Raw genomic sequence first — 22,227 nt, forward strand, 5'->3', positions numbered from 1 at the left:
TTGCTTTGTGAGCGCGCAGTTCATTGAGTTACGTCAAGCAAGCCTTGCTCAGATCGCCGTCGTGTGATACTACTTCGTGAAAAAAAAAAAAAAAAAAAAAAAAATACTACTTCGTGCCGTAAGCCGGAAGCAATACATCAGACTGCGAGTACCAGCTGAAACCAGCATCACATTTGGGACAGGCCACTGCTCGGGCTCACTCCCGCAGATAGAGCAATCTCACGTCCAGCAGCCTGGCAGGGCTTCAGCCCTCAACCTGGATTTGATAGAATGCGCACCTATTTAACTGTCATCCGTTGTTTCACAAGGTCTAGAGAGAAGAAATCATTCCGGGCCAAAACGCAGGTCCGCCCTTGTTCACCTCATACCACGGCACGTCGTGCGCGAGGAGCACCCTGACGCGAGGATACCCCACCTCCAACGCCCGCATCCGCGCGATGTGCTCCGCCGCCGCCACCTTGTCGCCGTGGGCGCACCCCAGCAGCCCATGGCTCGGGATCCCCGCCTCGCCCGTGAGCAGCCGGCGGTCGTGCGCGCTGTCCCCAGCCAGGAAGATCCAACCCCCGTCCGCCGACGTCCGTGCAAGGATGTTGATGTGCCCCGGCATGTGCCCGGGGGCGTCGACGATGTATAGGCTCCCGTCCTCGTAAAAGTCCAGCGCGTGTGGGAACGGACCGAGTGGCGGCCATCCTGCCGGATCGTCCAGGAAGCGCGTGCGGCCTTCCGGGAGCAGGTCCTGCGGGAAGAGGGATTTAGGGTCCTCAGGCCATCCATGCTCGACGAGCGGACGTGCAGCCGCACCGACGACGAAGACCGCGTTTGCGTACGGGTGCGAGTCGCCGATGTGGTCGTAATGGAGATGCGAGTAGCACACGGTCGTGACGTCCGTGGGTGCGAGTCCGCCCTTGGCGAGCGCATCCGCAGCGTCCTCGGGCACGGTCGTGCGGAAGCCCATGCCGTTGATGCGGCCGTGGTACGCGGTGGGGAGGGCTTCAATGTCCTTGCGGACGCCAAGGTCGAAGACGAGGGTGTCATTCTTCGTAGAGTGCCGGATGAGGAAGGCGAGTACGGGGAGCACGCTCGTTTCGCCTTCTTGAGCAGTGTCGATCACCCAGACGAGAGGGATCTGGATGAAGCCACACTCTAGAGCGGACACCTTGCAGAAGGCCTGGTCGGGTGTTGGTGCGGGGAGTTCTCGTGTCGCGAGCGTCGTCATGTTGTGTCTCATTCTTCGGATGGAAGCTGTGCAGGTCGATGTGAGTCCCTTCCGTTCCGTTGTCCCCAGCATATTATATGCCGTGACTATAGGCGTGGGTATGGACGGAAGCTCTCACAGTCGCAGAGAGGAACATGTGTGCCATCCGTGCACCCGCTCCCACCCTGCGAGCACTACTCTCAAGGAGCCTTGACTTGGTAAAGAGAGTTTCTCTTACTGCCCTATAACTACTCATGTTCATCAGCATAACGCGCTACAGATAGACCAGACATACTTATACACGACTTGATACAATATAGCTTGAGTGGAAGGATTACACGGTCTAAAGTGTTGTCCAAAGCATCGGTGCACGAGTATACGAGGTCCACGTAACCCGGCTCCCACAACCTCACCTGTGTGCGGGCGCCGGCGACTTCTCCCTCGACAAGTCTCTCTTCGCGCGACTTGGTGGCCTGCTCGGGCCACCCACCTCCCCCGTCTCGATGAGATCTTGCCAGATGGTGTCCGTCCAGTCCACGACCGCACCAATCTTCTTGAACGTCTCCCACACCTCCCTCACGAAAACATCGTCCTCAAAGCCTTTGATGACAGGAGGGCGTGCGCGCTCGCGCTCCCACCCGACAAATACGCTTTTCGGATCGTCGAGCCCAAGGTGAAGGCGCGGCCGCTTGCCGGGGCGGTCACGACCCGTCCGCATGTGAATGGGAGTGGGCGAGGTGGCGCGACTAGTTGGCCCACTCCCGTGTTCCTCGGAATGTGAGGGAACGGAGACGAGCCACGTAGCCAATCCCTGCACTAAGCGTTTCTGCAAGAGAAGGAAAACGGGATCGGTGGGATGCAGCGTGCGGTCGACCGCGGTGCGCAGGCGTTGTTCTTCCTCGGGGGTGCACGGGTACTCGGCGTCGGCGCAGGCGCGACGGACGCGCACGACCTCGTCTTCAAGGTTGATAATCTTCGTCTGGCCCTCGCCATCGCTGGACTCCTCCTCAAGGGAGCTCTTGAGCAGCACCCACACACGCTCCATGAAGCTTAGGCCATCGTCCGCGTCGCGCGAGCTCGCGAATTTTGGAGGGATGCGAACGAGCGAGCGGAGAGATGCTGCGATCACGAGGGCCTGGAGGTAGTTTTGCGCGACTAGGAGGCTGGCGCAGGGTACGAAGAAGGGAGGCGGCAATGCGTTGAGTGGCTTGTCCACACCGTGTACTTCCTCTGCCTGCGAGGCCCCGGACCCGGGGATGCGGATGGTCGGAAGTGGGCAGACGACAGGGCTGCCGGCACCGAGAGCTTGGACTAGTCTGTAAACCCACCGATGTTGAGGTGATTGAATAGAGTGGGCATTAGGGAACAAGGTCGTTTGCAGCCCGTCTAGCCATGCCTTCCACGCGGGCTCTATCCTGCTGGGCGGCCAGAGCTGGAGGACGAGTGTCTTCTCGCGTAGCATTGCCTGCTGAGTGATGACCGCCTTCAGGTCCTTCTCATCCATTTCGCCTAACACGCACTGGGACAGGTCGTCCTTCATTTCCTCCGTCAGTTCGAGGATGGCGCGTGTGGTGTCAACTATAAGCTGGGCAAGCTCAGCGGTGGAGGCCATTTGACTCGGCTCGTCAACCTTCATGATGAGCTTATCGATATGCGCGTCACGCGCAGGCGCACACCGCGAGCGCAGTGCAACCAATATCTCTCGGAGGTGCATGATACCGGATCGTAGAGGCGCTGAGGTAGGCGATAGCGGGGATGAGAGGGTGACCAAAATTGGATGGCTGCGGGAAAGAAGGGGTTTCAACGCATCGAGAAGGTCTGCATACAGGGCCTTGAGCCTTGGTAGCTGTACGGCAGGTGAGGGATCCGACAACGTCTTTAACGCCTAGGAAAGCAAAATATCACTTTAGCTGTATACTCTCGGGTATGCTAGCATATGTACGCACATCCTCCCAGAAAGCCCTATGGACCATATCATGGACGCGTCCTTCGAGCTTGGGTACTCCGCCCTCGCGCGCCTGGGCGCGTGGGGATGTCATAGTAGACAGAAGCGACTTGCCAGGGGGAAGGACGCGCTCCGGGTCCGTGGCAAGCAAGTGGAGGAAGAACGTGTGATTCAGTTCTTGAACGAGCTCTAGAGGGAGAACAGTGGGAGCGGTGGTCTGTACAGGAAGTAGCGGCGTCTGCACTGCAGGAATTTGTACGATGGGATTGTGCTGTCCTTTCGGCTTCCCTGGCGAGTGTGGAGGCGACTTGGGATGGTAATCCGGTGTCCGCGCACGTTCTACTGGCTTGGCGCGCTCCGCGGACCGCGAACGATGGCTAGCACCAACATGGTCGATGTCATCGAGGTGGTTGTGGCCTTCGTGGCTACTGTCCGCAGGGATAAGACCGAGCCTTTCGCGCAATCGGACAAGCGAGTCTTCGTCTTCCCTCGACGGCTCCCAGAGGCCCTCCGTGGCTAGCATGTCTAAATCCCGCCTCAAGGCCTTGAATGTTTCGTCCACATCCGGTGTATTCCCCCGCGCGCCGTTCAGTAGGTACTGAAATTCCAGAAGCGCGCGTTTGAGAACGGCATTGGCTGGATGTGCACGGGCCTGGAACTGTAGTTTGGAGACGAGCTGTTCCATGGCTGACAGTAGAGGACAAGAGCCTTCCCAGCTGGCAAGCCCAAACAGGTGGCGGTAGGATGAACGAGAGGGTGTGGGGAAGGCAGAGGGAGAGAGACGAAGAGAGAGAGGCGAGGAGAGCGAGACAAGCTTCGCGAGTATGACGAAAGTGTAGATCGCGATTCCAGATCTTACTCAGCGCGCGTCCCCGCGTCCAATCGCGTGCCGCCATTCCGACGCTTCCCGCTACCAGCCGCTACCTCGAGGAGTAAAGGATTCTCTCCGCGATCACTCAGTTTACGCTTCTCTCGCCGACTGCTGCCACTCGTCTATCGCATAACTTACACCCATGTGCAATTGTCGTGTATGGGAGGCACGAGTGGACTGTAGGCCATTCGCTGACCATCTCCGAGCGCCGCTCTTACAGAGAACTCTTACAGAGAATCAAAAATCATTCCAGGCTGACTGAGATAATCCAGCGGTACACACTTCTAGTACGTACAGTGCGGCGCGTGTGCTTCAGTATGCTGTGAAACTACTTCGCACTAACAACACAGATGTGATAGAACACTATTTCATTTGTGCAAAAACAACACCGTCGGTACCGTGTAAGTAGAAAAGCTTTGAAGCCCGGACAGCTGAGTTTCCCTCTACGCGATGCCGAAGAACTGGAGGTACTGCTGCTCGAACAGCGGCACAGTGTGGCCGACGTTCTGCGCAAGGATCGCCTGGAACATCGGGCCGAACGTCGCGTTCGAGTATCCGTTCGGGAGGTACGGCTCGGATACGTTCGAGACCGGCGTGCTTGGGTAGTTGAACACCGTCGTCCACTGCTTAATCTCCTCCCAGAAGTTCTGCGGGTAGAGCGTGGTGTCGCTGAAGATGACGCGTCAGTACATGTTTTTGGGATACATGGGAGAGCGCGAGAAGAACGTACATAGTACCGTGCCAGACTTGCATCTTCGGGCGCGCGCCGGTATAGCCGGGGAACGCGTTATACACCTTCTGAGCCTGTACCATTTGCTTGTCAGGAGCAGCGTTAACCACATCCACACCACCGAGTACTCACCCACTGTTGGCCAGTCAAGATCATCTCGCCGGTCGAGCACTGCGAGTTCCAGCTGTCGTCGGGCTGTCCGGGGACGGCGAAGCAGCCGAAGGCGACCCCGGAGTCAACGATGCCCGCCTTGAAGATGTCGGGGTACGCGCCCGCGAGCACGCTGGTCATCATCGCGCCGGAGGACGTGCCGACGGCGAAGACGCGGTTCGCGTCAACGTCCCAGTTGGCGATCGCGAAGCGCGCCGCGGAGGCAATGCCGAGGGAGTCACCACCGCCGTTGTGGGTAAGCGTCGCGTCCGACGAGACGTCCCAGCAGGTGCCGGAGTGGGGCTAACGAAAGCTTGGTTGGTACGGGCGTGATAACGAGAATGCATGCGGAGGCTTACGGAGTTGGGGAAGAGTACGACGTAGCCGTAGGTCTCAGCGAGCTGAGCGAACTTCGAGCCTGTGAAGTAAGCCTGAGCAGTGCCAGAGCAGTCTGCGAAAATTCAAATCGTCAGCTTTCTACGAACTCCGGCGTCATGCAAGATGCATATACGCACAGTGGCTGGCGACGATGAGCGGCGGGTTCGCGGCGACACGCGCGGGCTTGTACACAAACATGCCGATGTTGTTCGGGTTTGCGCCGAAGTTCGTGATCTGGTGGAGCGTCGACGCCGGGATCGAGCTGAGGCCGGGACCCGTGGGGGTCGACGGGTTCGACGGCGCAGGGCCAGCAGGCTGAGTCGGAGACGGCTGGGGCGCAGACGTCGGGGCGGGCGCGGCCGCGCCAGGCTGGCACTGCGAGTAGTAGGCGTTGAGGGTGACGCAAGTCGTTCCAGCCACTGCGCGTCGTCGAGTGAGCTTTGTTTCATATGGTTCTATATGATGGGAGCAGCGACATACCACAGGTGGTGGCGCCAGTGAAGCCAATGCCTCCGCACTGGCCCCACTCAGCTGCCTGGCCCGCGACGAGGCCGGCGAGCGCGACAAAGCTCAGGGTCCTAGCGAAAGAGAACATGTTTTGACGCGAGTACCGTAGGACTGGAGAGGTTGCCGAGGAGCGGACTGGGGAACTCGAAGGCAGACCGGGGCTCCTCGAGCTAATATACCCGCAGCGTCGGAGAAGCACAACCCGACAACACGAGCACGCATCTGACCTGGAAGTAGCATGGTCCCGTCATGACGGGGTGGCCACGGCGGCATAACGGAGGCCTGCAGACCTATTCGTCCGCGGAACACCCGCAACATACGGAACATGCACATCGAACTCCCCGTGCCAGCAGCCCCGCACGCCCATGAATAGCAACCGCGTGCAGAACATACGGCGCACCAGGAGGACATGCGTAACGCACGACAGGCACGTGAACGGCGCCCACAAGTTGAGAAGCATGTCCGGAAAATCATCGCACGGACGCACCGGGGACCATTTGATGTAGGCATATCCACCTTTGCCCGTAATTGACCCGCTGCGACGCCAAATATAGAGATTTGAACATTACCTTGTCAAGCCCGAGAACATCGACGTCGGGGTTTCTTCCTTCGAGCGTTTTCGACGTTGCGGGTGCGGGGTACGGTACCGCACCACAGGCACCATGGGACCCGAGCGGAATTCGTCAGGAAATCCGGGGGATGTTGCGGGGAAGGACTCAACAACAAAGAAGCACTGCGCTCTTCCCTCTGATCGTCCTCCCCAAACACATTGGACGTGGACGAAAACGGATGAAGCAAACCCTATTGGCGGAGAGCCGGCGCGCATTACGCGAAGTCGGTGGCTGAAAATATACAATTGCTATTGCGGGTCCCGAGAGACGATACAGGCCCCGAGCGGTGCTCTCACTTACGCAGTCAGCTTTCCGCCATCATTGGCCTTCCACGGCCCGAACCCGTCGTCGTCGACGAAAGGCGCCGTATCTGGCCGCGCGAGCGTAGCGTCCGAAGAGGTGGACTCGCGGTGACCCGTCTCTTCCTCGTCCGCTTCGTGGCTGGCCATCATGCTCTCGTACTCGCCTTCTCCTCGTTGTCGTGGCTGACCCGAACCCATGCCCAGTTTCATCCCTGAAGCACGCCGTTGCAGCCGTGGCGAGCCTTGCGGTCGTGGTGACGTAGGGCGTGGGGAGCGCCGCCCGTCCTCGTCCTCTTCATCGCTGGCATCGCCAAGTTGCCATACGACTTCATCTTGCTCTCCCTCCTCCAGGTCGCGCAAAGCCTCCTCTTCGTCGTCTCCCGAGCCACCTTTCCTCAGGGTACGGCGTCCGCGCGAGGAGAGCGGGACGGCGGATGGGGGTGGATCGCCGACCTTATCGGCTGGCTTCTTATATGTCAGAAGCACGACGCCAGAGACAAGGACGAGCATGGAGACGAATATGAGGAATAGCGTCCAGGACTTGTATGCGTCCACCTCGTCGTTGAAAATCTGCACAAGAGTCAGTTGAATTCTCGTGCGCATATGAGTTCGTAAGTATCATACCAACGAGTCGAGGAATCTGGCGGGCAAGGGTCAGTGACAGCCACTATACAGCTATAAACGTGAGACTAACCCTAGCCCGGTGTATACGCCATAGAAGACGGGTACAACGAGGGTGGAGTCATATATCGCTAGACCCTTGTTAAGGCAGACGATCTGACAGACTGCAGTCACGGCGAGTAGGATGAACGTGAAGATGGATGAAGCGTGGCCGAATTGGTTGCCGGTGTTCTCGTGCGACATAGACCCCGAAATCAGCTTCACGCTAACAACCCAAGATAATTAGAGTGGTCAGGGATACAGTTTGACGTTAGAGACTCACGCAGCTTTAGCAAAGACAAGACATCCGCCCGCAAGACCGCCACCACAACAGGCCCAACCGATTCCGAGAGTCCACGCGATACGCTTATCGTCATGTGGAGCTGTCCACGATTCGAGCTGCTCTCTTGACCACAAAGTCGCGTGCCGCCAGAAGGCGAAAACTCTGCCGATGAACGTTGGTGCAGGTGGTGTTGCTCCTGCGCGCGCCCGCATACCCGCGAATGGCTCTGCGTTCAGGTCCCCACGCGCGGTGAGTACCTGATCCAGTTGCGACGTGAAATTGAAGAGGAGGATGAGGGAGAAAGCCATGAAGAAGAAGTAGACGAGCCAGTTCCCGCGTGTCCAGAGGTACGTGAGGTGTCGCGCATCCGTTTCCGTCCCGAGTCCGCTATTAATCGAGCCAAAAGCAACTATGCCGATGACGCCGATAATTACTATGATGGTACCCTGGTATGCATGGTGAGGATGGCACGGCAGTGAACAAACAGGGAGTGACCTACGTAAATGTCGTTCTTCGTAACAGGGGTATTGACCAGGAACTTGGCAAAGAGGAAGTTGAAGATTAGAGATGTAGAGCCCAATGGCGCGACGTATTCTGTACGTTGAAGTCAGTTATGAGCTTGCGGTTCTGGAACAACAGACAAGTAATCCAGCGCTCTCTGCATTTCGAGATATCTATGTACTGCAATCAGGTGGAGTCCACTCGCAGCATCAGGAAACCCAGACTTGCGCCACTTGCGCGAATTCGCAGTCATGTCCGTGCCCGTGTCCGCAGCACCCGTGCTCAGCAAGCATGACAAATGTATGGTCACCAACGAATGCAGGCGAGTGTACGACGACGCGCATTATAACCCTGGTTGACTACCAACACGCTGGATGTAGACAAAACAGGGTCATAGGCACGGACACTCTCCATGAGCGGTCTGCTAAAAGGTTCGTGTGACATACCTGCCCGCATGTATTCCAGTGCCAGGGTGCTTCCAATTAGTTGTGATAGACTGCAAACCTATGAGTGAGGACTGTAGATGCGCGACGAGCCTGGTACTCACATGTATAATATCATGCCGAGCAGCCATAATGGTCGTAAGTACTCTTTTCTCCGCGCGGATTTCGGTATTGCACTCGTCCGCACCTGCATTGACTTCTGGTCAGCACATCTTTCTTCGTGTTAAAGCTACGTGATACGCACATGGTCTAGCTTCGTCAAGTTCAGTCCCGCAGCATTAAGGATCGACGCGAGGGTAACAATAGCGAGCCCGATTATGAAGGCCACGACAGGGCTGGCATGGTGAGCGGGCACAGGGTCATCAAGAGCGAGTTCTGGCACAGCTGTGGGGATGTCTAGGAGGGAAGTCGCAGTCGATGTTGCGGAGTCCATGCAAGATCATGTAGTGGTTCAGAGCAAGCCGTGTGGGGAGCGTGCGTCGTCGTCCGCGGCGAGGTCGGCACCGCCCAAGTGACGACGAGTAAGCGCCACGACGTCGAGGGGCGTCGGAACTTGCCGAGACGCTGTTCTCGGGCAAGCGCCCATAACCAACGCGTCTGCTACCGCGCGAGTGGCACGGGCGCAATGAAAGCATCTTGAACTCCTCCTCCCACACTCCTCGTGTTCTGCGCGACTGCCCAATCTTGGCTGAAACACATGGACAGCATGGAATCTGACAATGATGAGCTAGCATTCGATTCAGGGGACGATGAGGGCTTCGAGCTAGGGCCACGTTTGGTTGCCCCCACGGCCAAGTTGTACACGACCCAACAACTCCATGGTGCGCCTCGAGACGCGAACCGGAAGTTCCAATGCTGATGTTGACCCTCTACCAGGTCTCATTCATGAAGGTATCATTGACCTCAACCCGACATATCAAAGAGGTACGCTTATTGTGGCGCGCGCGCGAGCTCTCCCCGTTGACTCTGTTGAAGACGTGGTATGGCCTGAGCAAAAGCAAATAAAGGTGCTCGACTCGATATGGCGCAACTACTACGTCCCTCCCGTCGTGTTTGCGGTGTACTATAACGAAGATGGGCTGGAAGTGCGCCATTGCGTGGACGGAAAGCAACGGCTCACTTCGATCCAAAAGTTTTTCGACGGCCAGGTGAGCATTTCTCTCGATTTCTTCTCAGTGACGGAAGCCTTGAAACCCTCTCGCGGGTTCAAATTTGGCACTGTGGCGACCAGGCATCTTGGTAACACGTTGTATCCATTCCCAGCAGCCCTAACCACAACTTTTGCAGATACCATGTGAGTTCGACGTCTGTGTCGATGCTCTTGACTCAACGTGCCCACAGATAAGCACTGGCAAACGGGGAAGAGCTGGTGGTACACGCGCGCGAGCTCTCAAAGGAACAACCGTCAGGAGGTTCCCGCAAAGTGGAAGCACGACTTTGCTACGAAGACCATCACATGCGGTGAGTGCAGTGTTCGTGCGCCTCCTGTGTCGACTGCTCACGTTGTTCATAGTCGAGTACACGAATCTCTCCCACACGCTCGAGCGCGACATATTCCAACGGGTGCAGCTCGGCATGCCCCTCACCGCTGCGGGTAAGTCGAGTCGCTCTCATACTCCTGGAGTGCCCGTACTCATCGCGCTTCTAGAGAAGCTACAAGCGATCAGCTCTCCAAAGCAGGAGCTGATCTCGGAGCTCGAGGGCAGATTCATTGCACCCGACGACGGCCTCACACAGCTCATCGACGTGGACGTCGGGCGCGGGCGCGACTTCCAGCTCATAGCGCAGCTCGTATACTGCTGCCAGCAATACCCCGAGCGCGCACAGCCGAGCGCGAAAAATCTTGAGCGGTGGCTCATGGACCCGGCGAAGCCGTCGACGGAGTTCATCAATACCATGAACTCCGTGCTCCGGAGGTTCTGGTTCATCGCGAAGACGAAAGAACTCAACTACGGGTTCAAGTCGATTAGCAAGCGAGTCTCTCCAGCCGAGTTCGTCTTCACAGGTGCGAGGAATACGCTTCTGCCGCGTACATTTAGCAGTGCTGACACTCTTACTAGGCGTTCTGCTGTATGTGCTGCGCGCGCTCACCCAAGAGGAACAGGCGGAGGCGATCAACAATATGCGCAACCACATCCGCGCGAAGTACCAGGACATCCGCATGCGGAACGACATCATCCGGGACCTCTGGATATTCATCGACAAGGTCCTCGACCAGCAGGACGACCCGCCACCGCCGAAGAGGGCAACCGGCAGCAAGAAGGGCAAGAAGGTGCGCGCGCGAGACGAGGACATGGACACGGAAGACGAAGAATACAAGCCGAAGAAGCAGGCCAAGCGGAAGTGACCGTGTTTGCCCTCTCGCGTTGGATTCTTGGTTTAGTGTATGTTTCTGCGCGCACTTTTCTGTTTCAACTCTCTGGTCCGTGTCCTCGTCCATCGGCGTCCGGCGTCCCGTTTCCCATTTGCATATATTCTGTTGTAACATCAATGCTCTTACACATTCAGACATTCAGGTGTGCTATGCATTGTACTTCGCGCGCCCTGTGTACCATATCCCCTGCGGGTCCGTGAGCGCCCGCGCGTGTTTCAGCAGCAACTTGTCCCGCTCCTTAGAATCGACTGCGATGTCCGCCAGGAACGGCGCGATCTCGTCGCCCTTCCACCGCGGCCGTGCGAGGAAGAGCTCAGCGAAGCGCGCGCCGGGCTCGACGGGCAACGCCGCCGAAGGGAAATATGTGAGTAAGGATGCGGGTGGATCCGAGAATGCGTCTGCGGAGGTGAGATAGTTGCCCTGTAAGATTTCAGTGTTGTGAGTGGGCGACGGATGAGATGGGAGGGATGTTGACGTACGGATAGAAGAGCGAGGGCGACGCGCTCCTCAAAGGTGTCCCCTACCGCCTTCCGCCACTGCTGCAAGAATTCGCCTTCCAAGATGGGATCATCCTACTCCCGACGTCAGCGAGCTGCCCTCGCACGTAAGAGTAGCTCGCGGTACTCACTCGATGCGCGCGCAAGATACCGAGCCCGATCTCGCGTACGACCGCATCTGCATCCATCTCCCACGTCGACCCGAGCTGACCTTCGTCGATGCGCCCGAACCAGGACATCACCTGGCGCGTAATGTCGCGCGGAACATCATGATCATCTTCAAGGGCGTGGATGAGCGGCATAAGTGGGGCGTCGGTGTACGGCAAGGATTGCGAGACGAGGTTGATGAGCAGACACTCGAGGATCTTCGTGAGGTGGGACGGCGCGATGGGGCGCAACTCGTCTACATGAGTAAAGGAAGAGTTTGATGGTGGCATGAGCAAAAGATGGAAGAGCGTAGAAGTGCGATGGTGTGTACCTTTCACGAGCAGTACCCGTCGATCGCGGAGGCCTTTGTCAAGTTCCACGTCGCTCGCCTGGATCGTCTTCCGCGCGTCATCGTAGGTGAATTTCGACCTCTTTCTCCGCTGTTGTGTACGGCGTAAGCACAGTCCATGCCGAGCTCATATGGAATACGTACGGGGCTATTATCTTCGTCATCTTCGCTCATTGCTTCCGCGTCTTCGTGGCCTTCGTCGTACTCTCGTCCTCGCAGTAGTCCATTCAGCTTGTGCAAGCGTGGCACGCTTGGAATAAGCTCGAGGATCTCGCAGAGCTGGTCTCGTATGACTACGTCCACACGCTCTTTGTCGTTGTCTGCTTCTGCTTCTGCGTCCTCCGGATCTCGCGTGACCACGAGAACAGAGTTGGAGAGGACTATAGAGCGGACGGTGTACGTCTTCTCGGCGGTGCATAGGACCGCGTCTTCGTCGGATGCACCCTTGATGGTAAGCCTATATCAAGCAATTCACAGTTCATTATTACAGTACGCAACATTCAGCGAACGTTCCGCGTACTGAGGGACATTTGACTCGTCCGAGGCGCCTTCGATTAGTTTGCAAAGATCGGGCGGGAGTTCCAGCAGTTTATACGAGCCAGTGTCGGCCAACGAAGTGGATGCGAACCGCAGGTCGAGTTCGGTCATTGTAGACATCTGCGTGTTCGTAGATAGGCAGATATTCGCCTTGACGGTATGGGCTATATGTCCGGACGAGCAGAAACTTATACGGAGCTCAGAGCCACTAGAGTTATATCGTAACCTATAGTGGAACTCCGCGTAAGTACTTCATTTCGTTAGTTTCAAGCGTACAAACAATACAACTTACGAGGTAATTCAGTCAGGACAAAACCTATCTGTGACTGGATCGTACAAGGCCTGCGTTCGTGGTCAAGCTCAAGATCAAGGCGCTAACTAGGGCCTAAGACTTCCGGACCCACTGGGGACGCGTTCCACGCGACGCGTCACGAGCACGTGTAGCGCGCGTCACAATAAGCAGCCCGCCAAAAACTAGCACTTTTGGCAAGCATCGTACGTATCGTACATGTGCCAGCAATAATTTTTACGCAACGTTACAAGCGAATAAATAGTGCTACTATACATGGTGGTGATCGTTCTGTGCGTCCTTAGTTCATGAAGGCTTGATGTGAATGACATCCAAGAACACTTTGGTGTCCGACTGAATCTGCCGGGCGAAGTCAGCATTAAACGGCACATCGGAACGCATCTCTGGCACGTAGACATACCAATGTAGACTCGGACGACTCGGGCCCCTGGGAAGTGGCAGTTGGGGGATGGCCGGGTCGAGGAAGTGGAGGCAGCTTGACGAGGCCTACGCTATTCTCTTCGTCCGATGCCGTGACAGGCACCGAGAATGTCTCAGAATGGCGGACATTGATCCTAGAAGGTGAATGATGAATGAGCTAGTGTCATTTGGATACAGGGCGCGAGCGTGTACTCACGCTGCGAGCACGCAGTTGACGTATACTGGCTCGCGTGCATTCGATCAATCATGGTGCAAATATAATGCGACAAGAGGACTGCTCTCACGTTTCGTGCAAACTATGTCGAACCCGGCGTAAATTAGGTCTTCCGGCCCTACAAAAGCCTGACATATCGCTTTCAGCTTATTCGCGAGAATGAAGAGTCAATAGAGACATACCAGGATTAGGCAAACAACGCTGAAGATACTAAAGCGAGAGGGAGAGGAATGAGTCCGTGTTAGTTCAGGAGTGTAATAGTAAGGAACATACTCCGTGATCAGCCCTATTTTTTGGTACGTCGATATCAGACCGGGTCAAGAGGCGGGTAAGACCTCAACGCACCAGTAGTCACAGAGTACGCGATGAGTACGTCGATTGCAGAATTAGTCCTGTAGTAGAACAGATGAGCTACTATGGCAATGGTGCAAACGTCGTATCAACGTACTGTCGGAATCCGGTCCGACTTCTATGCAAGACCCACACAAGCACAGTCGTGAGCATGATGTCTGCGACAACAGCGACAGTGAAGCCTGCGGAGTTCGTCCACTGCAGTCCCCAAAAGCCAATCAGTGTTGAATACCGCGGACGCGGACGTGTGAAATGGATGGCGCACCGCGACTTTGCGAAACTCCATCAGGTTGGGGAGTACAAAGCTAGACCCATTTCCGACATTGAGTATTTTATGATAAGGGAGAAAAAGCGAGGGGAATCCAACTGACGCTTTGACGGTGCCGGCTACGGGACGGTCATGATTGGGAGATCAGTGAGCGAACAGATGAGCGAACATAGCGCCATCCTCACCTATTGCAACTCCTGCAAAGAAAGGTCGTCAGATATGAGTTCCGATTTCCGAGAGAAAATGCCACTAACCAAACTCTGCCATGAACATTAGAGCCTGGTACGGCCGAATTTCAGGTTAAAAGCGCTCCACCGTGAGTTCGGCTGTGCACTTACTGCTAGCGCTACAAGTGGTCTAAGACGCCGTCCGACTGTGCAACTATAGTTGAGACACGCAACCTAAATGTCCGGGTATCCATGGACACTGACCGACGTAGACGCGATGCGCGAAGAAGCTTTGTACCGGTCAGCACAGCGTCCGTAGTTCCAGCGTTTCCCTGAAACGTACCATTGACAAAATATAACGGAAAGTGCCTACGAGGAATAGTGTCAGTGCGATGTTCGGCGGCTGTTAGAATATTCGGCCTACTGTCGTGACGGGGAACAGCTGTAACAACAAAGGGAAGCCGTGGAATGCCGTTCAACAAACGATGCTATCGAGAACATCGCTCTATGCTCACATTTATGGACCTGCAACAACACGAATTAGTAGAACTTCAGGCGTTCACAGCGAACTGTCGCGGACGCACCAAACTCCTGTAAAAAGCCGATCTGGCCGGAAGTAGTTGACTACCAGGTACCAATAGCTTCCATCCGCCGTGAGCTTGGACGTGAGGTGGTGCCGCACGACTAGCCAGGCGCACCTTATATGCATGGATTGGATAGTGTAGAACGTGTCGAAAACACTATACAAAAAACGGTGTCAGTGTATGCGTTGCGGCAGAAACCGTCGAGCGACACGTACATGATAAATAATACCTGAAGAGCACTTTAGCCGTGGTACATGGGATTGAAGAAAAGGCGCTCACGAAACTCCTGGTGTACCGCGAGTCTGACATGTGGTGTCGTACATATTGGTACCCTTGATGGAGCGACACCCCGTACAGGCTGACAAGGAAAGGCTTGAGGACCAGTAAGCGGCATACGGGATAATAAGACGTACAGGAGACCGATGAACGTTCCAATAAGCAGCGCGCCGTAAGTGTTGTCGATGGGCGGGATCTTAGGAAGCGGAAGCGCGGAGATGTCGGGAGACCCTGCACTGGACTGCGGCAGGAAGCTGGACGAGACGGGCATGTCGTCCGAGCGTCGCAGTCTGACGCAAGGGACTCGAAGGGAGGGGGGTTCAAAGGCTGACACATTACCACACTGGCGACTTCATATCCGTTCTGTCCCTGGGAGAATAGGAAATAGTGTGCGGCGTCTTCTTGCAAACACAGCGTGATAATCGCCCAGAGCAGTCATCTCGACAGCGCTCCCGGTATATCAGAGATGCCAAGGTTGTGATCAGCTGTACCGTTCCCGAGTGGGCGCAGCCCGTGGGACACCGTATTGGTGGAAACGAGGGTCCCCAACTCTGCTTGAACCAATCCCGATGAGCCGCGCCTGAACCTCAATAATGAAAGTGTGTACCTGAACCATTACCGACAACACATCCGGCGCTAGCTGCGCAGAAAGAGCGGACCTCCTCGGGAATTGTGTGATCCCATATGGCAAGAGGGTAAGGACGGGGCCCCGAAAGGCAGCGTCTAGGTAGCGTCTAGGGTCGAAATGCGATGCACGGTGCGTAAAATCCGAGCGCATCAGCGCCCATTTTTCGCAGGGACGGAGTTGACTGTCAGCACGAGCCACAGAAGGCTGATTCGGCGAGGGGCGTGGTGTCTGGCTCCCATAGCAGCAGTCATCATAGCGTAAGAGGAAGAGAGAACCACACGCACCTTGAATTCTGGCGGATGATGCATGCCCTTGACACATATGTTTGACATCCGGGATGTCTTCACTCGTCCCAGTTGCCAAAGTTGGACAAACTCGCGAGTGATGCCGATATGGCAGTGCATACTTCCGCGCACCGCACAATATGACAGCATCATTAGTAGGCATCTCGCTTGCGTGCGACTCAGCAGCACTCATTGTGCCATGGTATGCTCTCGCCTCAAATGCCATACCATGTTTCATGACCGTTGCGAATTGATTGCAGAGCGCGTGCGGGCTCAATTCCAGCTGGGTATCGATTGCATTTGAGTGTCGCGGAGCTGTGTGTCTCGTCATGGTGCGAGCTGAGCGAGTGAGTGAGTGAGGAGTGAATACTAGTGAGTGCCGACGGCAAGCGCGCCCGCAGAGCTCTTCGTCCCGATCGAGACATGTCGCGTCGCGCGTGGGCTCAGGTACTAGTATGCGCGATCCAGATGCCTCGTCTCTTGGGCTCATACCACACACGCGTAAATAACCTCTGCACGCCATGGATCTCAGGAATGATCAAACCATGAATACATGAATGAGGATGTTCGTTCTGGCTTATGATACTTAGTCGCCGATCCGTCTCAGATTGCGGTGGTAAGTTGGCAAGTCAAGATATTGCGCCTGACTACTACTAGCTATAGACTGCAGCTCTTGGACGCACTCGACCAAGGTATGGCAAGCTCGTCAGAGGAGGGATAGGTCAGGATGATCTTCGAAGTTGTGGTCACCAGCCGCCTAGTGGAGTGCTGTGGAGGAGAGAGTACTGGAAGTGAGTGTTTCATTAGCGCCTGCGTGGGCGGAGGCAGAGATCTGCAGCCGATCACCGATTTTATCGCGATCCGACGCCCGATCTGGTCCACCGCGCACGCAGCACGATCGTGTTTCCTCCAACGACTCGAATGCACAATCCGCCTCCTCTCAAGATCGCTCTTTTCTCATTCCTCGGTCCCAGTGGCGTACTACGCCCTGTCTTGATGCTTTCCCTCGCTGTCACTATTTACCTCCTTCCCGGGCCCTCGGCATACCCAATAGTACCCGGCGTCTTTCCCTCAACTTCTCCCAAGTCGCCTCCACCTCCGAGTCCTGGTTTAAGCCTGATCCCCGACTTTGGACCAGTCTGGAAGCCTGCGCATGCCCGCGCCACGAAACCCGTCTTCAGCTGGTCGCTCAAACAGAAGGTGGCGACTACGACCGGTGTGGGTCGGATGGATGGCAGTTGCGTCGGCAACATCCCCACTGTGGCAGACTGGCCCGGCCTTTGTCTCGAGGACTCCCCACTTGGCGTGCGCAACACCGACTGCGTGACCGCGTTTCCCACTGGCCTATCAGCAGGGGAAAAGGATTTAACACTGGTGGGAGGAGGGGGGCGCGATCTGAATGACAGCGTACAGACTGCAACAATTTGTGTATACGTACTGCTATCGCTTGGCTATTCATCGCCGCCGACTAGTGGCCACGCGGCGGCCATCACGCGCCATCCCCTTCCTGCAGTCTCGCGGCTTCAGTGGACCCTACAGGCTACAGACAAGAGCTTTCAAAGATGTCACCCGGTGGTTCGTCTCCGATTAAACTGCGAACTTATGATGTCCTCTTCAGGATATCTTGTTCAGCTCATGCGTCATGTGAGTGTTTCGCGGCGCCACGAGTCTCTGTATCTGACAGTTCTCAACAGGTTCTTTCCCGAGATCGAGCATGTGGGCGTCGTGATGACCTTCGACGAAGTTTGCGGTCTCTCGCAAGTACCCCCAATGCGGCCCTTCAAAGCCAGCCAGGCCCTCCGCACCCTGGAATCGTGTTTCAAGACCACCTTTGACACCCTGGAGTGATACGTAGAAGAGCACGCCAAGAACTGTACGGGCTGGACAGATGTCTATGCTCGGCGCATAGCGGGGCCGGAAACCTCGTGCAACCCATGGGCACCCCCGAGATCCTCCTGTACGCGCACTACCGGCGCACGTCGCTGCATGAGCTTGGTCTCGGCTAGCGGCTGTTTGAGCACGGGCACGGTGAGCTCACGTGGGGGATGAAGGTCCTTGTCTCCGCCATCGCGCTCTTCGCTGTCTCGCGCGCTGACGAGCAGTGTACGACACCAGAGGCATGCGGAAAGGACCACAAGAGAGTCCTACTGGGGATCGTGAAGAAAGGGCATCCCATTGGCCTTATCGATGCCCCCAGGACGTGCAGCAGGCCCACCATGCCGCTAGCGGGACGGGCAAGGCAAGTACCCTCGAGCTTGCTTTTCTTTCAAGTCGGCGATCGTCCATAATGCTGTGAGTACTACCCACACCAGCGCTCCGATGCGGGGCGCGGAACGTGTTGCACGAGGACCGTCACGGCTTCCTTGTTGTCTTCCTATGGCTACAGCAGCTCGATTGCCTCTTCCAGTGGGCGTGTGCTTGGCAGCGACTTGACGCTATCATCATGGGGTGACGCCGCAGTGCATTGATACCTCTTTCACGGGCCATGGCTCCGTCGTGTCGTAGATGAAAGCATCTGTGGCGCCTCTTATATATAAGACTTGTGGTGGGAAGGCCGCTACGTACAGTCTCTCTCATCTTGCCCGCACCTCGTGCCCTCGTTGGCTCTTCATGTCTCCATTTGAGGTCGACCCATCGCAATGGGTATGTTCCATCTCATTTGAGACCCTGGCATGGACTTGGTTTACATCATACTCTGGTACAACTAACGCACGCAATCGTTTGTAGCCTATGTTCGCATCCAAGCTCACGGCCTCCATTGTGGCACTCTTTCTTGAAACATTGCTCTTTGGCACGTTTGCCGTCACCTATACTATGGGCGCGTGGTCTTTGTTAAAAACCCTTGCCTCACGGGGGAGATCATCGCGAGACTGGGTTTTACTGGCTACCAGCACGACTATGTTCGGGCTGGCTCTTGTGGTACGCACACTCCGTGCTTGTCCGAATTCTGGCAGAAACTGAGCTTCTCACATTGAGCATATCGCACTGAGCTTGAAGTTAACGATCGCCGGCTTCGTTGCAAATAACTCGCCAACCGTATTTGATGTCTATTCCACGCTAGAAGGCTTCGAGTTTAGATCCCCTCTGTGGTTTGCCCGGTTAGGCATCTATGTCACGCAGACGCTTATCGGCGACACTTTCATGGTGAGCACCTCTGTCTCATATTTATATCCCCAAGAAGTAACATGAATTTGATGACTATAGATATACAGAGTTTTTCTTGTGTGGAATCGCAGCCGGAAAGTCATCATTCTCCCTGCGATACTGTGTCTTATCCACGGCGGTGACTATAGTCCTTTTGCAAGAGCTAAGACCAGCGTACTGAAGACGATCCGTTGCTCTTTCAGTATGTGGTTATGTCACACTGGGGGGCTTGCTTCTGTCCGAACCCGTGTTCAAATCGGACCGCTTCCTCCCCGTCAAGATATTCACCTTACTGGCATTTTTCTGTCTCTCGTTCACCTCCAACGTACTCAGCTCCGGTACGTTATCTGGCCTTGTCTGCCTAACGGTTGCGTGGGGTGCCCTCCAGCGGCTATCATTCATTACTGACCCCTCATCAGCTCTCATTATTTGGCGCGTCTTCCGCAATGCGAACCGGTATACGCCGCCGTCAACAAGGCTCAAGCTCTATCGAATGGTAGTTGAGGCTATCGTGCAGTCCGCTGCCATCTATTCCATGGCGTCCCTCTCTCTGATTATCACAAATGTCGAGAGCATCGACGTCGGCTTCGAGGTGTGCCTCAGCCTCTTCCCGCCGCTTATTGTGAGTACCCGCCATATCTCCGTAGTTCCCCAGACACCTCAAGCGCTAGCGCTGCATAGGGCCTCGTATTCTCCTTCATCGTCCTTCGAATGGCCAGGAGCTCTGCAGAAGACGTAGCGCGCCGACTTGCTTCGCACACAAGAGACTGGGAATCGGACAAGCCGAGCTGCATCATCACGAGCCACATCCGCCCTACGAACGTCCAGTTGCACACACCCCCTGTTCCCCTTCCCGTATCTCGCCTTACAACTCGCGAACTCCCGACAGACGCGCAGACCACGTATATATGCAACGCGAGCACGAGCAGCATCAAGCCGGCAGACGGTGACTTCGAAGGCTGACCAGGAAAGGACGGCATCGGCGTGCTGGACATACCACAGTAGAAGGCATCGTAGACGGTCTGAGACAAGCCCGGGCAGGTACGTGTCTCTCTGTATCGGGTGTATGTAAGACGCTCACTAGGTGCCGGGCCATCGGCATACGCGCAGATAATCACCATATAGAGAACAAACAAAGCCTGAGAATGGACTGTCTATTTATTTACGTGTGGTATATGAAATCTTGGGGCGACAAGCCGTCGCTGCGCGCTTCAGGCGGATGGTGTGGTGTACACGGAACTCGCGAAGGAGACGCCTACGGCGTATAGACTGCCCAGTCACCGCTCGTGGGACCTCGCAGCTGTAGCTCGTAGGTAGACCGCCATGTATGTTGCGAACCGTAGTTTATATTTGATGAGATAGCGAGGATGTCAAGGAAAAACACACGCCAACGTCGGGGGAAAGCATTCATCCATACTGTAGCAACATCACGAGTTAAAGCAAGGCGCCTTCCAAGTCACGCAGCAGCAGTAGCGTACCTGATCCTCCCACCTATCACCGCGAAGCAATGGCATATTGTGGGATAAAGGTTTCCTGCTTGGACGAAGCTCGGGGCCGCGGCTAGGTGTTATATCTACACCCTGTCAGGAAGGGGATGTGGCTCACACTGACGTGGGAGTGAGGCACAAGACACCCGATTGCGACCTCAGAGACGACCTAGTCTAAACCGGGGATGAACGTGCGAGGATAGACGTGGTGGATGAGTATCGAATCTTGGAGCAATCGTGGGCTGTGTTTGCACGGAACTTTGGCAAAGAAGGGGATTGCGGACGCGCCGGTACCGCGGAATTTGGGTGGTCACCGGTCAAGCCCTACACTGCTGGGACACCGCACCTGGACGAATGTGGCAGGGCTGTCATTTTGTCCTTGAGTTCAGGTGGAACGACAGCGGCGTCCGGGGTGTCAGACCATGAGTCGAGTGGGGCGTGTTGGGATGTGGATCGAGCCTGGCAGCCTGCATGGCACGTAGGTGTATCAGTGCTATAAAACGAGTAAGGTTTCCGGATCATGCCTATCTCGAAGCCTGCGTGCACGTACGTGATCCCGCCGCCATACTGCGAAGGCTTCTCAGCTCCAAAAAATGCGGGGCCCCGCAAACAGGCACTCGCTTCGCGGCGACCGCAGCCCAGGTGCCAGTGCAATGGCACCACACGCGCGGTGGCCGTATGTCACTCGGCGTCCACATGAAACTTCTCGCTGCGGTAAGCTGGGCGCAACACTGCATGGACTATGCAGACGGACACGCACCCTAGAATCTTGAGCTTGGGGAGGCCGGGATTCGGCAAAGGGGAGGAGGGAGTCGTGTGAGTGGCGTACAGGAAAGAGAGGGCGGTTGCCAGCCACAAGGCGTGGCCACGATGCCCCACTCTCTGAGAAGCCTCGTAGCGAGATCACCCTGCCCGATGCACCTATGAGCTCACCGTCGACGGTCCGACGACGGATGTGCCTCGTAGGATCGTCGTCACGGCGGTGCACCGGCACCGTGCGCGGGTGAGGGGCCGGGGCTCGGGGTTGGCCTCATATGTGTCCAGGACTTCCCAGGTTTGTCGACAGCCCGGCGTGGGAGGTGTAGTGCACAAACCTACCCCACGACGCTGGTGGACAGATGCACGCAGCGGTCAGGCGACAGAGCCTATCACGTCCTCACGTACTGCCCGCGCTGCAAGATCCGACGGGGTACGGAGGCTATGCGTGTGTCCGACGGACGACGGGGAGCTGAGAGCTGCGTCGCCCGTCGCCGTCGAGCGGGCGGTGGTCGCGGTGGTCGCGACCAAGCACAGGGCCGATCGCAACCGACGGACGACGGCGACGGGCTGTGGGCTCGCGCTCCGGAATGCAGAACAGGCGAGGCGCAGCATCAGCAATGCGTTTCAGCCCCTTTCAATCTCAGCGATAGACCGGGTAACAAGGGCAATCAAATAATGCTAGGAAGGAGTAATCGTGGGAGCCCGGACGTAAAGACTTGATTGGAAGCCAGCTAAAGCGAACGGTATGGGGCAAGGACCCCGGGCCTAGAACCCGGGATGCAGGACGTCAAGGGAGGGCGGGCATAAGTTGTACACACTCCCTCCTCCCCGTCTTTTCTCCTCTCCCCCCCCCCC

At 56.4% G+C, this 22,227-nt stretch overlaps 9 protein-coding genes across 9 annotated transcripts; 3 read left to right on the plus strand and 6 right to left on the minus strand.

Moving 5' to 3' along the window:
• Positions 1-310: 310 nt before the first annotated feature.
• Positions 311-1,288, minus strand: TRAVEDRAFT_114474 (Metallo-hydrolase/oxidoreductase; the record flags this gene model as incomplete). Its single annotated transcript, XM_008035919.1, has 1 exon — positions 311-1,288. The coding sequence occupies one exon, from the start codon at positions 1,286-1,288 to the stop codon at positions 311-313; it is 978 nt and encodes a 325-aa protein (XP_008034110.1).
• A 316-nt stretch (positions 1,289-1,604) lies between these two features.
• TRAVEDRAFT_113812 (uncharacterized protein) lies at positions 1,605-3,663 on the minus strand (the record flags this gene model as incomplete). The annotated part of the gene is made up of 2 exons (XM_008035920.1): positions 1,605-3,080; positions 3,142-3,663. 2 exons carry the CDS (start codon positions 3,661-3,663, stop codon positions 1,605-1,607), a joined length of 1,998 nt encoding a protein of 665 aa, XP_008034111.1.
• A 709-nt stretch (positions 3,664-4,372) lies between these two features.
• On the minus strand, positions 4,373-5,902 carry TRAVEDRAFT_141077 (alpha/beta-hydrolase). The gene is made up of 6 exons (XM_008035921.1): positions 5,750-5,902; positions 5,407-5,688; positions 5,251-5,342; positions 4,874-5,194; positions 4,742-4,815; positions 4,373-4,680 (listed from the first exon to the last, which is right to left on the minus strand). Exons 1-6 carry the CDS (start codon positions 5,862-5,864, stop codon positions 4,455-4,457), a joined length of 1,110 nt encoding a protein of 369 aa, XP_008034112.1. The 5' UTR covers positions 5,865-5,902; the 3' UTR covers positions 4,373-4,454.
• Positions 5,903-6,683: 781 nt separating this feature from the next.
• Positions 6,684-9,009, minus strand: TRAVEDRAFT_34007 (uncharacterized protein; the record flags this gene model as incomplete). Its single annotated transcript, XM_008035444.1, has 7 exons — positions 6,684-7,259; positions 7,380-7,575; positions 7,633-8,078; positions 8,132-8,226; positions 8,580-8,608; positions 8,681-8,763; positions 8,821-9,009. The coding sequence occupies 7 exons, from the start codon at positions 9,007-9,009 to the stop codon at positions 6,684-6,686; spliced, it is 1,614 nt and encodes a 537-aa protein (XP_008033635.1).
• Positions 9,010-9,267: 258 nt separating this feature from the next.
• On the plus strand, positions 9,268-11,062 carry TRAVEDRAFT_160532 (uncharacterized protein). The gene is made up of 8 exons (XM_008035922.1): positions 9,268-9,397; positions 9,453-9,500; positions 9,552-9,724; positions 9,864-9,870; positions 9,918-10,037; positions 10,090-10,170; positions 10,225-10,581; positions 10,637-11,062. The coding sequence occupies exons 1-8, from the start codon at positions 9,274-9,276 to the stop codon at positions 10,921-10,923; spliced, it is 1,197 nt and encodes a 398-aa protein (XP_008034113.1). The 5' UTR covers positions 9,268-9,273; the 3' UTR covers positions 10,924-11,062.
• A 35-nt stretch (positions 11,063-11,097) lies between these two features.
• On the minus strand, positions 11,098-12,591 carry TRAVEDRAFT_112797 (uncharacterized protein; the record flags this gene model as incomplete). Its single annotated transcript, XM_008035923.1, has 6 exons — positions 11,098-11,370; positions 11,430-11,522; positions 11,579-11,850; positions 11,926-12,034; positions 12,088-12,400; positions 12,464-12,591. The coding sequence occupies 6 exons, from the start codon at positions 12,589-12,591 to the stop codon at positions 11,098-11,100; spliced, it is 1,188 nt and encodes a 395-aa protein (XP_008034114.1).
• Positions 12,592-13,075: 484 nt separating this feature from the next.
• On the minus strand, positions 13,076-15,341 carry TRAVEDRAFT_68967 (uncharacterized protein; the record flags this gene model as incomplete). Its single annotated transcript, XM_008035924.1, has 21 exons — positions 13,076-13,129; positions 13,191-13,344; positions 13,407-13,431; positions 13,495-13,552; positions 13,607-13,634; positions 13,698-13,710; positions 13,770-13,816; positions 13,873-13,973; positions 14,041-14,080; positions 14,147-14,162; positions 14,229-14,240; positions 14,298-14,322; positions 14,382-14,416; positions 14,475-14,500; positions 14,554-14,579; positions 14,635-14,652; positions 14,726-14,735; positions 14,795-14,950; positions 15,010-15,023; positions 15,074-15,152; positions 15,208-15,341. The coding sequence occupies 21 exons, from the start codon at positions 15,339-15,341 to the stop codon at positions 13,076-13,078; spliced, it is 1,071 nt and encodes a 356-aa protein (XP_008034115.1).
• A 1,814-nt stretch (positions 15,342-17,155) lies between these two features.
• On the plus strand, positions 17,156-17,335 carry TRAVEDRAFT_86238 (uncharacterized protein; the record flags this gene model as incomplete). The annotated part of the gene is made up of 1 exon (XM_008035925.1): positions 17,156-17,335. A coding segment is annotated over one exon (180 nt), but the record flags the coding sequence as incomplete, so codon positions are not given.
• Positions 17,336-18,592: 1,257 nt separating this feature from the next.
• TRAVEDRAFT_42957 (uncharacterized protein) lies at positions 18,593-20,089 on the plus strand (the record flags this gene model as incomplete). The annotated part of the gene is made up of 7 exons (XM_008035547.1): positions 18,593-18,625; positions 18,710-18,901; positions 18,980-19,126; positions 19,187-19,265; positions 19,330-19,464; positions 19,546-19,748; positions 19,808-20,089. The coding sequence occupies 7 exons, from the start codon at positions 18,593-18,595 to the stop codon at positions 20,087-20,089; spliced, it is 1,071 nt and encodes a 356-aa protein (XP_008033738.1).
• Between the last annotated feature and the right edge of the window lie 2,138 nt (positions 20,090-22,227).

The sequence above is a fragment of the Trametes versicolor genome, assembly GCF_000271585.1.
Source record: "Trametes versicolor FP-101664 SS1 unplaced genomic scaffold TRAVEscaffold_2, whole genome shotgun sequence".
Classification (NCBI taxonomy): domain Eukaryota; kingdom Fungi; phylum Basidiomycota; class Agaricomycetes; order Polyporales; family Polyporaceae; genus Trametes; species Trametes versicolor.